Source organism: Cricetulus griseus, chromosome 3 (genome assembly GCF_003668045.3).
Source record: "Cricetulus griseus strain 17A/GY chromosome 3, alternate assembly CriGri-PICRH-1.0, whole genome shotgun sequence".
NCBI classification, from domain to species: Eukaryota; Metazoa; Chordata; class Mammalia; order Rodentia; family Cricetidae; genus Cricetulus; species Cricetulus griseus.
This window is the reverse complement of record NC_048596.1, coordinates 40,510,276-40,526,895: the sequence shown is the minus strand read 5'-3', so window position 1 is coordinate 40,526,895 and position 16,620 is coordinate 40,510,276. Positions and strand designations below refer to the sequence as shown.

Here is a 16,620-nt window from a genome sequence, read left to right as displayed (position 1 = left end):
ATTCTCTTCTTAAATGTATATTGATCTACTATCCAAATATAAAACATCTTACCATTACATAGATAGATAAGTATATATGATATGTGGGTAGATGAATGATAGACAATAGGTAGACAAATAATAGGTATGTCCTTAGATGACAAAGGGTAGAGAAGCAGAGATTATCTGAAACCCTTCACATTGAACAATAGTCATTTTATTTTATCAAGGGGTCTGTGTTATTCAGCCATAGCCTTCAATTGAGAGGCAATGCCTTATTATTTATAAGCTAAATTAAAATAGAATTCTGAATTGTAGGATTCTAAAGTAAACAATCCTATATTCTAATTGACTATTACATGGCTTTACTCTCTGTAAGTGTATACCTTTTTAAGAGAGGTTACTCTGGATACAGAGAGCAGGCAGGCATGTTGACAAGCAAAAGCGTGAGGAGCCCCCAGTCTTCTCTACTTTATGTTTTTATCTGTAATAAGATAGATATTATGAGAAGAGTTACACATTGACCAACTTTTGCCTAGTGCTTCATCCACTGCTGGTTGAGTAACTGAGACTTTTTAAACAGAGTTTGAGAATTCATAAATATCACAACAAAAATAATTTTAGGGGAAATTAATGCCAAACACATTTGTTTAGGAAAATATTTTACAATATTTTGTTCTCCTTTCAAAGGTGTCAAATTGCAAGCATTTCAGTTCAAAGGCAGATTATTATATTATACTATACTATATTATACTATTTATTATGAGTATAGTATTTATATCTTATATATAATATATTATCATTTATATTGTGTTACATGAGTATTTGTATACACATATTGTTTTCATTTATAAAGTAATACTTTTATTTGTTTTCGTGGACCCAAATGCATCCATAAAAGCTTAAAATGATCAATATTTTTTATTTGAAAAAAAAACACATGAACTTCCCTCCACTCACTTTCCTTGTTGATTAAGCAGTGGTATTAGTATAAATCTTGAGGATTCATTATATAGTGAAGTGAGATAAACTGCATGACATAGCCAACATGATGTTTATCTCTTTGTATAGTCATCAATACCAATTAAATCTCTCTATGCATGATGGCAATTATACATAATAATACATGATGACAATTTTATGTGTAGTATTGTAGTATTCTAAGAAGAGCATGTATAACCATTCTCTTCTTAAAAATAATAAGCTATGTATATGTCTATCCTCAAGGTACTTATTGATCTCTAGTTTCTGGGTATGAACATATGGTTTCCAGAGATGAACTTGTGTCTTTTTGGTTCATATGATTTTCTAACACATGAAATCTAACAAAACAAAAAATTCTCACATTGAAAAAAATCAAAGCACACATTTTAACACCATTATATCAGCAGAGTGACATTTGCCATTTTGTAGACTGTGTGTTATGATAACAGATTACTATTATTAGTCCCATTATCTAGTATGATATACCTCAGCCTTCCCTCTTTCTGAAGCAAATATTCAAAGACTGGACTCCCTAGGGGTATTTTTTGGTTAAAGACAGAGAAGCACTATGAGTTGAGAAATATATCTTGAAAAACAGAACTGAAAAATAGTGAATTTCAGGACACACCCTGAAAAAATTCTGAGACTAGGACAGAGAAGATATTCATGGAGTTAAAGGATACTTGACTGCACATTAACTCCAGAACATCCCAGTTAGGCATACCTACATGATACCATAACTTAGCCTGGTTATATTGCATGTAGTAATATCAGTGTCTTGACTTTTAAACCAACCCCTGGAATTCCACAAGAGATAACAAATGAAGATAATATCTTTGAGGAATGTTTTTTTTTGAGTTTTGCACGATGAAAATTTTGGAGCAACAGGTTGACAAGCACTATGCCAACTTATCTCAATTAGCAACTGATAACAACTAGAATTTACCCTGACTAAATGTAGAGGCCTAAATAAGCAATTAGAAAGCACATCATGCAAGCTTTTCTGATCCTTTGAATACTAAGAAGATTGGCAGAGTCCAATGATATAAAGAATGCCAGTTATCTATTCAAGACAGAAAATAAACCAGCCCCAAATCCGACCCCCTCTTTTTAGTTCCTTGGTCTCTAATTGTTCCATTTATGTGAACCCAGTCACACCTCAAACAGGCAGTTTGCAAAGATGATCTGGAATCCAACACTTAATCATTTACCTCCCACTTCTGTGAAAACTGGGGTAATAGGAAACGTGTGTGTCTCAGCAAGTGGGTTGAGTGTTTAGTGATTCTGATATTGTCAACCAGAAATGAGATCCCTTTTTAATTCTTTCTTATGCAGAACATTACTTAGCACATGATACTTCTGTGACAATGATCATATTATTTAGACATGGTCCATTTAATGGAACAAGAAGATGATAATCAACTATTATTAGAAACTGGGATGCAACCTACTGCACTGAATGGAGCAAGACCTACAACCTCTGCTCATACACAGTATGAAAGGGCAGCCAGAGCAGTAGACATGACCCAAGAATAGGCAGATTCCATTTGTGAAGAATAAAGGCCTCCTACAGTCAAAAGCAGCTGCTATTAAAGTGACATACCCACTGGACCTGATTCTTTTCTCATCACGATTTTGTTCAGGCATATGTGCTAAATCGTTAGCAAATTTCTTCCAAGGTGAATAAATGGCAGATGTGTAAAAAGTCCCTAGAGTTCTACCTTGCCAATTGCAATGCTTTGTAAATGTACTAAGTTTACAAAAACCCTTAAGCTTTCCTTCCTAAAAATATTCACAGAAAAAAAATGCCTGAGACTAGGCAGACTGAGCTGAACTCTGCAGAACTGTCACACTTAAGAGAGTGTCCAAGACTCTCTTAAATGCATTGATTTTCAACCTGTGGGTCACAGCCATCAGAAAACACATATTTCTGGAGGCCTTAGGAACTGAGACACCACTCAGTAGCAAAATTGCAGTTACAAAGTAGCAATAAAAATAAATTTGCGGCTGCAGTTCCTAAAACCATAGAAAATAAATGTTTTCTGATAGCTGTAACCTGCAGCTTTTGAACCACTGATTTAATGTTGTTGTTGTTGTTGTTGTTGCTGTTGTTTTTATTCCCCTTTCCCCTGTGATTTCTTTCAACTAGATTGACAAGGAACAACATGAGAAAATACTTGATCTCATTGAGAGTGGGAAGAAAGAAGGAGCCAAACTGGAGTGTGGTGGTGGACGCTGGGGAAACAAGGGCTACTTTGTCCAGCCCACAGTGTTCTCCAATGTTACTGATGACATGCGCATTGCCAAAGAGGAGGTAATGGTTCCATGTGGTTCTGTTTCTGGGCCTTCCAGATCCTTCTGTGTGTAAACTGTGTGTCCCTCTATAATGTTCAGTTCCTTTAACAGCATTCCCTAAAATGCTTGATGATAAAATCTAAAATAATTTGTGATCAAGACTTATCAGTGAGGAATCCAAGGGACTACAAACAGTTTGTATCAAACACAGCACAAAGTCCACATCAGCTTCTATAGTTGCTTCATTCGCAGCCTTAGAGAAATGGGAAATGACTCTGTCATTTGTAAAAAGAGAAACCAATATGCACACTATACACTGAATGATCTGTTATAAAAAGAACTAAAAAAAATCATCCTCACAGAGAGAGAGTGGACTGGCTTTGTAAGGCAAGTGAAAGTGAGTTCTGTGGAGTGCTATCTAAGTAGGATCCATAAAGATGATAACCAATAAACAACATGTAACAAAAATGAACTAGTTTGTGATTAAAATAGTAACTAATATACATCTTGCTTATGAAGGCGTCTGCTATATGCAGAGGTATGAGCATCTGCCTTAAACAATGAAAGGATTACTGCTACAGTACAATAAGAAATTACAATGGCTCAACTGTACAGAACCATAATTTCTCCATTCCGTGAATTTATACTCATGTCCCTGATACAACAGAGGATCTGAGAGGTTATTTTCTTTACTCCACAATGTTAGAAAATAAGGAGAAAGGGCAAAATATTCAGCTGTTCAAGAAGAAGAAATAAATATAAACACCAGAAATAAACATCATGTATGTGGATAATCCAACACACTTAGATTGTTTGCATCAATTCACTCCTCAATTGCATTTGAATTTCTGACCTTATCATCCAGTTCTTCTTTGATCAGACCTATTGTTCTTTAGATCTTGATCTACATGGGTAAGAAGGACAATAAAACAGAAAATAATATTTATTCAAGGAAGATTGTGATCCTATAACATATTCACTGAAATATCTCATTTGCTGCTTCAGAATGGGAGCCTGGAGCCCATACTGTCTAGGCTATGTTGCTATAGCTCTTAGAAAACCTACCATAGCTCTGCTCCAATTGATTTCCATTTACAGTGCTCACACTGTTATGCTTCCCAGTTACAGGGTCATGAGAGAGTTTAGAACCCCAGAATCTTCCCCAGCCTTCGAGGAATTGCTGCTAACTGTCCCATACCACTCATATTGACTCAGAAACAGAAAACCATTTGACATCGCTGAGTATTTGCCAACTATGCTTGTATTTCCCAGGAAAGTGTACTGACATTCCAAGAATACTCTCTTTCACTTAATTTTGATTAATATCTTTTCAAAAGACAATGGCATCACTGAAAAAACCCAGTTGTTTCTACTTACTTGTGGGGTGAGATATAGACTGAGTTGTGTGTAGGCTTTATTGACTAGATTCCAGCTGAAATGAAATACTGGTAACACTGGAATAAGCAAGAGTAACGATAGTCACTGCCAGGGATTTCAAGCTTTACTTAGTGTGGAGTGGTTCCAGTGTTTAGTAATGGTGTATAGTATTGAGTGACACTAAGGAATAAACACCTATGCTATATTATACAATATTTATAATTATGAAATGATACAAATACATTGAAAGGTGATGTTTAAATCAATAATACACTGGTGTTAAAAGCATAAACAGTGTTCTCAATCATTGTCTATTTGTTACTCTTAGAGCAAAGGACTGCTTTTTTGGTCATATTGCCTTGTGCAGTAACTTGAACAATGAAGAAAACTGGAAATAACTCGGAAGATATTTCCAAGGAAATCATGCATGTAGTGATTTGATGTTCAGTCCTTATATTTTGAACAGCTCTATCAAAGCACAAAACTGCCATCATGATTGGTGTCTGCTTCATAGAGAATGTCACACATGATCACAACATGTTTCCATGTTCATTGGCCATGGCCATTGGTTCTGATCCTTACACATAGTCCATGTAGAGTGGCTTCTAGTGAAGCATATCTAGTGTATTTAAAGCATATGTAGCATATATAGTGTAAACCTGTTTTCATATCATTCTATCTAGATATTTGGACCAGTGCAACAGATCATGAAGTTTAAATCCCTAGATGATGTGATCAAGAGAGCAAACAATACTAGCTATGGCCTAGCAGCAGGAGTCTTTACGAAAGATGTGGATAAGGCCATCACTGTGTCTTCTGCTCTGCAGGCTGGGGTAGTGTGGTAAGTGCATCTAAAAGTAAGGAGTGCCCTTCCTGCATCAGCCACATGGGCAGGCTGAGTTGACCCCCTTCAGACTTGATATTCATAGAAATTATCTGACCAGCTAAGAAAGTTAATTGTCTTATTTTTAAGCCAAATTAACTTTATCCAAAAATTTTATGAATGTTATTCTGTACATTGTAAGAATTGCTAGACAATTTCAAGGTATGAGGCATTATTTTGAACAATGAACATAAAAGAAAAATTCTCTCCAAGTTTAATTATGTTGCATAATGTTTTGTTGCTTTATGTATGCCAAAAATTATTATTGTTGTCATTATTCTTTTTCACAGAGAATACTGTATCTTGTGCCTTGCAATATAGGCAAGCACTCTGCCCCTCAGTCCTGTCTCCATCTTTATTTTGTGTGTGTGTGTGTGTGTGTGTGTGTGTGTGTGTGTGTGTGTGTGTGTGTGTGTGTGTATTCAGCAACTCAGTAAGTTCAATTATATATGGGATTATGGGTCTGCATCCCAGGCAAGGTGGTATTCAGCTTGTATAGTAAATTATTCTTTTTCTTGTTTTCTATAGTAGATTCTTACTCTGGGATTTTTTTGAGACATGTCATTTTTTAGAAGATCATAACAAATTTGTGAAGTATTTTCTCTCACTTTTGTCCTAGTCTGCTCTTTGATTTTTATAGTTTAACTTACATGATACTCAGGCTGTGCCTCTCAAACTACTGCTGTGCCTACTTGACTCTACACCCTAGACCATTTACTCAGCAACCTTTTTATCATTAAGCCTGCTTTCCCACTGTCCAGGCGGCAATAACATAATGCTTATTTCTATTTTCTCACATAGTCCAGTTAAGGAAAATCAAGCATGGAAAAGCATCCTAAAAACATGACCAAACAATTATTTACCCTCTTGATAGCTTTAAAAATCTTTCCTTCTATCAAAGGTAGTCACCAGTTAGTCACTAGTAACTGAAAGTTACAATGTATTTCTTATATTCATCATTTAAACTGACCTGACACTATTTATTAGCCACATCTGTGGTAAAACCAGGAACCATTAAGGAACTCAATGGAGGCCATGAAATGAATAGTGGAGTGAGAGCCAGGTCATTACATCCTCTAATAAGTCCTCTTACAATCAGTCACACAAACATACACGTTAAATAAATACATTTTGCAGAAATAGGGGAATAGAGTTGGAGAGCTGACTCATCAATTAAGAGAACTTCCAGACCTTGCAGAGGGTCCAAACTCAGTCCCAGCACTCAGGTTGGGCAGCTCACAACCACCTGGAAATCAAGTTCCAGGTGACCTGATATAGTTTTTTGGCCTATGCATGGCCAAAAAACATACATGGTAGACACACATGGTAGACACACATACATACATCCAGGAACACTCACATGCCCATAAAAACAATAGGGATATTCAACCAATAAAATCTATGTGTACATTCCATAATCTAAAGAACTTCAAAACTGAAGCACTTGAGTCCTCTGAAGCTTCAGATAAGGGATTCTCATCCTGTATCATCTGAGAACTTAAAAACAGGTAACCTGGGTCTGAGGCAAAGGCTCAGCTAGGAAGTACTGCTTGGGTCAACATAAAAACCTGTATTCAGATTCCCTGAAGCCATGTAAAAACCTGGAGGCTTTGATGCTTGGCTGTAACCCATTACTGGGTAGACAGAAGGAGTTTTCCAGGAGTTTGCTGGCCAGCCAATCCAACTGAATTGGTGAACTCCAGGCTCAGTAAGACTGTGTCTCAGAAAATAAGACAGGTTATTCAAATAAAAACAGGCCCATGCACACATATAAATACGCCAAATGGACTCAATAATAGATATTTATTTAGAAGGAAGAATGGAAACAGTGTGAACACAGTTCTCAAAAATTTATAAAATTCTCAAAAATAAAATTAATTTTAAAACAATAGTTTGAAAAACAAATCATGAATTTTATGTTATCCATGACTATAATATAAGTGAAATTTAAAAAGCTAATTAATGAAATATAAGGCTGCAATTGTGTAAGACATCCAGTGTTTCCCACACATGCACAGAAAAAAGTATGCATGTATTCATTAAACAAATTTGTAAATGAATGAATTAATGAATAAATAAGTACATGTAACATTATTTTGAACACATAAGATATTAGTCAAGCTTCTCATTATAATATATATTGGGATTGACTCTGGGTATAGTTCTTTTGAAGGACACTTTTTAAACTTTCATGTAATGTTATTATATAATTAGCACTAAGCACCAGGCCAAAGTCTGTTGTTTCTTGTTTTGAGTATGGTTGATTTTCTGACACGTAATGAAATCAAATTCTTTTGTTGTATGATACATCTGACTATTGATTAATAAAGATTTTTCATGTAGTAAGCATACTAGTAAATTCAGAGTTAAAATATCATGTGTTCATCAGCCACACTTACTGAAGGCTTATTGTGTACCAAGTACTTCAAATAGCATGTTTCCTGCATCATGTGACAAAATTCAACAGCCCTATAAAGCACCACTTTTTTAATATAATTTCTATAAAGTAATAACTTACTGCCTGCAAAACTACACTGGACTCACTACCACTCTTGCCTTGATCTTCTGTTGAGCCTCACTGTAATTCTAATCATGCTTTTATAATGTACTTCTCTATAGATCCATTTCATGTCTTCTATAAAATCTGATTAAAATTGCTAATTAGTTCCAATTCCTGCCAACACTTTTGAGAAAGCAATATATTAACCAATTAATGAAACCAACAGTGTATTTTGACACTTCTGCAACTTCTAAAGTTTAGCCTTGTTAACTACATGAGCATTACAAAGCTGCCTACAAAGAACAGCAGACAAAACCCAGCCTCCAACAAAATAGACACTCTTTTCATGGCACATTGGTTCTTCCAATTGTAATTCAGACAAATCTTGCTTTATAACTGTTCACTCTTACAGAAGTACTATTTATTTGTTTCTAGGTTAACACACGTTTGTTCTCTGCATTCGAAATTACGGCACTGCGTTTTTTGTTTTTTGTTTTTTTCTCTCATCCCAATAGGTATATTATACTAAATGATGGGGTTTTTAAAGAGAACTCTGATTCTTTTCATATCCAACTTTGTAATTATGGGGTGAGTTAAGTATTGTCTATTATGTCCTTCTCTTCTTTCCTTAAGGGTAAATTGCTATATGATGCTGTCACCCCAGTGCCCCTTTGGTGGATTCAAGATGTCTGGAAATGGACGTGAACTGTAAGTAAAACTTTGTATTACAAACATATTTTTGTGAAAAGGATTGTAACTCCAAGAAGGCTGTTCCATTTTCACCACCTTGAGTGAAGTACGCCTGCCTTCTTCCTTGGAGTTTTTTTAGAGAAAATAACATTTAAAATTTTGGAAATACTTCAAAAGTGCAGAAAAGCAATAGCAGATGGATTATGCTTTGTTAAACTCTTACTGTCCATAAAGGACACTGCTAAGTACCCCACCAAGGTAGCTGCTTGTTGTCTACTTTTTTGGATTGCCTATGATATAAGCAACTATAAGCAATTTGGGAGTCCTTTTCTGAAAGAAAAAGGTTAAACTGATAAACTTAAGAAGCATTTAAATAAATGTGGAAACATTCTACATATATAAATATAGCACTTTAATGAATTAAAGTTGCCTTACCCCAAACTAATATGCTTCTGGTGAAGTTTAGCTAATAACTTGTGTATGTGTTAACCAAGTCATTTGGTGTAAACTATTACCGGAGAATTACTGAAATGACCATCTCTAAGGACCCCCAAGAATTATATTGTGAATTACTCTTTAATCTTAGTATTTGAGAGACAGAGGCAGGCAGATTTCTGTGATTTCAAAGCCAGCATGGTCTTCATTTGTGAGTTCAGGTCATCCAGGATTATATAGTGAATCCCAGGCTCTCTCAGATTACACGGTGGAAAATATATATATATATATATATATATATATATATATATATATATATCAGAATTAACTCAGATGATAACAAGGGCCAAGATTGGGCATATGCAGTTCCCAGTGTGTTCACTGCTAATCCAGTCCAGGGAGCCCAAGCCTGGATTTGTGGATCTGCGGTCAGTGGTGGCACTGGAAAAGATTGAGAGGTGAAGATCTGGCTCTTTGTAATCCTATTCACTTCCATTTGTTTGCTTACTTCACTTGGGAATTTTCCAAGTTTAATCACTCTCAATTTCACAGGCCATTTTTTTCTTCAGTCAATTTATAAAAAATGGGAACAGGGAGATATTCTTTTTTCTTTTTATTCTTTTTATTTTTAAAACAATCTTATTTTACATATCAATCCCTGTTCCCTCTTGTTCACATCTTCCCACTCCCCCCACCTTCTCCTCACCCTACCCTCATCCACTCCTCAGAGAGAGTGAGACCTCCCATGGGGAAACCACAAAGTCTAGTGATGTGACAGGGAGATCCTCTTAAACATTGTGTTTAAAACAAGAAGTAGAATGATTTATTCTTTTGCTTGGTTATATTTGTCAACTCTAGCAGTTTCTCTGAGACTTGTTAATTTCTCACATATTACATGGTCTGTGATGAGAATCATGAGACCATGCAGAATTTTAGTGGAAATGCAGTGGCAGACCTCATCCAGAGCTGGGCATAGGATCAGCAGTATTCAATAAAAGGTCCAATTGATGTGTAGTGAGGAATTAGAAACAGAGATAGTAGGGTCTGGAGAGCACAGACTAGTAAGGCATAAGGCATAGTCTTTCTGAGCTAAAAAGACCTATAAGCAGATGTTACTGTGTTTCTGTCTTGAAACTGTACATGCACAAGATCCTAAGAGTATCAGCTTCAATGTGATCACAATTAAACATATGATTTTCCAATGAGTGATGGATGACACTAAAGCTCTAAATAGAATGGAAAACAACTTGGTCAAAATCATGGGTTAAATTATCTATCTCTTTGAGATTAAAAACACTTATTAAAATACTACCTTTTAATAGAATTTAGAGAGCTGAGGTGAAGCCCTTTAATTACTGTGAAAAAAAATTCTCATTTAAGCCTTCAAGATGCATTTTCAAAACTTTAATTACCCACAGAAAAATATCAGTGTAAGGAAATTGTGTTTCTGGGGAGAATAAGACATTCTCTACATATACAGGAGAAGGGTTTCGGGAGTAGTGCTGGTAAAGGACCAAAATCCTGCTCCTCTGCAAATCTGTGTGCATAGGTGTTACAATGTTGAGAGTGGTCCTATGAGCATGTAATTTTATCTTCTCACCAAAACAATGCAGGGCATAACTGAGTACAATCTTCCTAGATAAATCATGCACTATGTAGAAAGAAACCATAATTTCCAAAATTGGTCTGGGGTAAAACCCTGGTTAAAGTTACTGTGGTATCTACAGATATACTAGTCTCAGCTGCTGTTCTCTTATGGTAGACATAAAGATTTCCATGTGGTATTATATGATGATGATGAATACAGAAAGCCAACCTCTGCCAAAATTCCAAAAGCCTGAATCAGGACAATCTTTAGTTTCTTTTCTTCCTAAAATTATATACAATCAATTCAAAAGATAGAAAACTAGACCAAGAAAAATTAGGTGGTGGTTTTGCCAAGAATAGAAAGATCCTGTTAAAACTACAGCTTCTACTGACTGAAAGTGGATACTGGTCATCTTCTAACCTCTCACTATTCCTGTGACAGTGCAGATGGTGAATGCAGGCTCTAGCTGACAGTTTGTTCTGCTGGTCTTCAGTGGAATACAGTACAACATGAAGTACATCACTCTTCCTTATTGATCTGATAAAAACCTAACCAGGTTGAATTATGATTTGGGTAATTAGTCAGATGGTCAAGTAAAGTAATGCAAACAATGGATATTTTCTGTGAAAAAAAACAGAGCACAGAATTCTTTAAAATAAAACATTTTAGAATATTGCTTTCCACTGAGGAGTTTATATTTGGTCATAAAGCTTATGATAAGCTAGCACCTATATGAACTATACTGTGTTCAATAAACATTTTACATTGCCTCTATTCAGATAAGCAAGAAAAAAACTTGCACCAAATTATGGAAATTATAGTTGACTTACGCTGCAGTGCATAACAATGCTTATGAGCAATTTTTCTTCCCTTTCTAGGGGTGAGCATGGTATTTATGAATACACTGAGCTCAAGACAGTTGCCATGAAAATTTCCCAGAAGAACTCGTAAAGAAGCCAGCAGAGTGAAGAGAAACCCTTCAGAAATGACTACACATCTCCTATAGTCACCATTATAGTGGTGTTTTCCTTTAACACTTCCATTTATTGATTTCTTAAACATAAGCGATTCATCAGTATTAATGTCACACACAGAAAACATGTAGCTTAATCTGAAAGAATCATTGGCCTTCTAATATGTGACCCCAATTCTTGCCCTAGACTGAAAGGATAGATTTAGGTGCAAGCTCTCTGTGACTCTGTCATGGTCATGTGCTTTCCATTGTAGAATGTTTGGAATATTTACTTGGTAAAGAGGACCAGTTGTGATTTAAGCTCTGTCCCTCAGTGACTCCTTGAATTACTCAATCTGCACAATGGCTACAGAGTGACTTGCTCTGTTCCCTGTGGTTATCCCCTCTGAGTTTTGTGACCCTAGCTGGAATTAGAATGTAAAACTTAATAAAGGCACCCTTGCATGATTTTGCTTGTCTGGAATTATTTTGATATAAGTTTGGATTATGGTGATGAACTCTACTGGTGAGTCAAAAGCAATATCGAATGGAGTAAAAACATGCAATGCAAAACAAAAACAAACAAACAAAAGAGTCCAATCTACCCCTCTTAAAGTGTAGGAAAAAATTTATTTTTTCAGAATAATGCTTGAAATAATAAATATGTAGTTGAGACAAACATGATTAGTAACTGTTAAGCATTACTGAATGTCTTCAACATTCTAAGCAGATATGCCACCCCACTATGACAATTAAGAACTGTTATCTCAAGGTGGTTTACTTCTGGAAAACAAACACACAGTTCTGGCATAGCAAAAGAAGGGAGTGTGTAATGGAAACGGGGCTTTTTGAGATCCTGGGTTCAGTAATGTGCAAAAACGTAGAGATGAATCCTGAGGCCTGGGTGGAGTTGCTAGGTGTATAAGTAACATGTGAGGACAGAGAGTTAGGGCTATGGGGCAGAAAGAGGGGTCAGAAGGAGAGAAATGACTTCATGGCCATGGAAGCATGGTTAAGAGACACCCAAGAAGATGGTAAATAAACAAGAGACTCTAGTTTTACAACTTGCAACTGAGAGCTCTCTAAAGATGACAAGATGCTGTGTTTGGTCTTTATCTCCATTGGGTTGCTAGGAGTTTCCAAGCCCATGCTCCCCCACTCAGGCCAAACCTCATGGCTGTCATGGCTTAGAGCCAAGACTGGCCAGGCCACGACACTGAGGGGACTAGAGATGACTTTATGAAGGAATTTGACTAGATATAAATCTTAACAATAAGCTAATTTTCAGTACAAAATGGGAAAGAAATATTTTTTAACATAAAACAGCAGAAACATTCTCTACACTTGCTCTTCTGTAGCTTAGATTATAGAATCAGAGAAGTCCTCCCACTGCTTAGTTTTGTTTTATGATGTTTTCCCACATTTATTTTAGCCATGAGCTTGCCTTTCTGCTCGCCTCATTTAACACCAAGCATATTCAGGAAGTCTTGTTAGAAGGTGCTGTTCTTGCTAGCATCCCAAGAGGAGGAGCTACTGGAGGAGGGAGCATTCTAAAGATCAAAGGAGCCTCTGGCCGGATATCCTCTTTGTAGGCCCATGCTGCCATTATTCTCTCCAACTAGGACCTTTTCCTGGCCTGTGCTCCCATGTGGAGTGCAAGGTGGATGCAAATAAAACAAGACTTTTGTGTGCTTTGGTGACTATACTCTAAAATGGCCCTAGTTCGATGACTTAACAATTAAAATTATGGATCTCTAAACCAGCACTTTCCAGATCCTGATTAAAAATCAAATAGTTTATCATGGCCATGCAGCAGACACCCTGACAGTGATGGTATGACACTTTGATAGCTGCCTTCACACAGAGTGTGAGAAACAACAACAGTCAGTGACTCCGGACACATAAAGTAATTGCAACCCTAATTTTCAGATCCTCAGACTTATATAAAGGTATTGGTTTTGCCATCATTAAAATTACAGTGTAATATTACAACATAATTACTGCTATTTAGAAGTCAGAAGAAGTGAAAAGGTGTTTGATCACTGAAAACAAAACAAAAATAGAATTGCAGCAGGTCAGAAGGTGTAATTTTCTTTTAACTTTATTCTCATTTGATTCATTGTTCTTTTAATTCTCATTTTCTTAAACCAAAAACAAACCCTATATTTTCACAAGCTGTGTTTGGGTCATGAGTGAATTTGTTAGCAGGCAGGTTTGTGACTACTGAGGCAATGTACCCAAACCAGAACTCTTCTCCTGTATCAAAGAGAAGGCTGAGCACAGAACAAGACAAAAACCAGAAGTAGGTTTCAATATTTGAAAAATCAAACCTTCCTTGTGTAAATAAGACATTACAGGATTAAACAAAAAACTCTCTGCTTTGTACTAGCTTCTGCTAACTGCCACAACGCTGTTTTATTAACTGTATGAAAACCACACTAGCAATAATTCTTAAAACCTTTTTTCATTAACTCATATATGGGTTACTTTATGAAAAATTTAGCTTTGCTGCTGTAAATATGACTTTGTTGTCCACAATGTCTATGCAACTAAGAGATTTTCATCTTCATACATACCAAACTAATTGGCAAAAATTGACATTCACCATCCAGGGAGAGAAGGTATCAGACCTCAGATACAGGTTATCCAATGTTTAATCTCAACGAAATTTTTTCTCTTTTCCTTTTTGTATCTTTATTTCTCCTTCATTCTTTTTAAAAGACATATGCTTTTGAAACTATTTTTGAAATCTGTGAATGGTGATAACTTGATTATTTCTTAATACCAACACAAAATAACTGACTTAAGGTAAAGATCTTAGTTGTATCTACCTGTATTCAGGGGGGAAAAAAACTGCTTACCTAAAAAGACGCTTTCCATAGACAGTGTGAGTCCTCTCCCCATATTCTCTGCCAATTTTATCCTCTTATATTTCTTGTGAAGCCAGTAACCTGTTTTTAATGTTGAATATTTCATTGTTGAAATTCACACACCACAGAGCTGTCCTAAAGAAAATTTCTTCACTTCTGGTTTATTCCAACGGGGAAAATGGCTTTCAAACACAGTTGTGTAGAACAATTCCCAATCACTAGAAACTTCGATTCCTCATCTCATGTAGCATCTACACCAAGAGAAGAGCCCCCCAACACCCACTCTGGCTCAGTGCTCAATATTTTCCTGAGAAGACTGAACTGTGAGAGATTTCACTTAGTGTTGGTATTTTGGTTTGATTTTTTTGTTGTTGTTTGTTTCAAAGTTATTTACCCGAGGATGATTCGTCAGCCTCAGGAAAATACTGAAAGGCACAGGAATGAATAAAGCTAGTAACTAACTTTTAAAATTATTTTAATTAATTTTAAGCTTGTAGAGGAGAGGCCAAAGCAGTGAAAAGAGCTCTCCCACACCATTTGCTTACTAATTTAAGTATTTTCTAGTCTTGACTCTTTCAGTCCCATTCTCTACCCAAAGACTTATTTCCCTGTAGGAATATTTTGGAGATATCAGAAGTTCAGCTCAGGTTTCCTCTCTAGTCCCGGGAATATAGCTGTTCATTCACAAAAGCACAATGGTATTATCGCATGCTGAAATAATTTAACACTGATAGTACTGGTATCTAATACCCAGGCATTCACCAATACTTTATAAATTGTTCCATCAAACCTTTAAGAATGTTGCATGACAGAAATTGATGGCAATCACATATTGTGCTTATCTACCATGTTTTGCTTTTTGTTTTACTATTCATTCTTGATAGAGATACAACCATATAGCATGCTTAATTCAGTCAGATTGTTGATACTCTCTTAAACTTTGAAGGAAAGCTAAAGAACATGAAATTCAATGTCACTCACTGAGAAAAGGCAAAGGACATGGATGGTTTGAAGGGAAAAGTTTTGTAAATTAAATGTTTGATTATTTAATCAGGACAAGGATATTTACATTAAGTGACAGCACATGCTTTTTTTTTTTCTCTTTGGCCAATTGTAGAGAAGCTGTGTTCTGTAGAGGACATTGGTCTCTGTGCTATATGTGTTCCTAAAGGAAGTCTCTCTCATCCCATTCTGTATACTCATGTGAACTCTGTCCCTTACTTACAGGACACTAATGATGATAGAAACAGCTCTCACCTCAAAGGAACAAGAGAAAGGGTACATTCTGGGCTCAATAAGAATAATACTACCCAGGAACACAGATTCAGATTTGCCACATAATGTGCTCCAATAAGATAGCAATTTAATGAGCTTTTTTATTGTAATGGGACAAAGGCAGTCATAAAACACCACATTTTCAGGCACATTGGTAGGTATGTCATGTAGGTGGGTTAGAGAAAGTGGGGAAAGCTTTATTATAGGCCACAGATGCTATCTGACAACCTGCTTTGGGTAGTAACACTGGAGGTCTGTCCTTACATTCCAAAGGACTTACTCCATGGTTACAAACATATTAGAGCATGTTCAGAGGAGGACAAAATTGGCTACTAAGAGGCCTTAAAATGTTCCCAGGGAATTTGTCTGTGGACTTGCAAAATTCCAATCTCTCAATATCATTTACATCTTCATCACTCATTCAGGCTTTGTAGTCGTGGATTCTTTCCAAGAATTCCCCAGATCATCAACTTTCTGGTCACATGCAGGGACACTGCTTAAATTTAAATGGAAACAAGTCACTTAGCTATAGAGAAATTTCATTGTCTTTCAAAGTGAATTTATACAATAAAATATAACTTTGGAGTCAAACTGTTGCTGAATTATGGTTTCAACTCTCATGATAGCCATTATTTTGATTAAGGCTCAAATATTCCTTGTGTAGTCACCATCCAGTAGATAAGAGTGGCTGTTGAAATTCAGGACATTGGAGTCCAACTACAAAGTTTAGATGAACTCATCTGAACTAATTGAACATGGGATTAGGGAAACTTTTCTACATATTTCCAAACT

General features: G+C 36.0%; 1 protein-coding gene across 1 annotated transcript in view; it reads left to right on the top strand.

Moving 5' to 3' along the window:
* Positions 1–12,152, top strand: part of LOC100768654 (retinal dehydrogenase 1) — a 40,815-nt gene extending 28,663 nt beyond the window's left edge. Inside the window, exons 10-13 of the mRNA XM_027406543.2 lie at positions 3,113–3,277; positions 5,319–5,476; positions 8,652–8,726; positions 11,610–12,152. Of these exons, the coding sequence (XP_027262344.1) occupies positions 3,113–3,277; positions 5,319–5,476; positions 8,652–8,726; positions 11,610–11,682 (471 nt within the window). The 3' untranslated portion in view covers positions 11,683–12,152. The remainder of the gene's footprint in view (positions 1–3,112; positions 3,278–5,318; positions 5,477–8,651; positions 8,727–11,609) is intronic.
* The last annotated feature ends 4,468 nt before the right edge of the window (positions 12,153–16,620 follow it).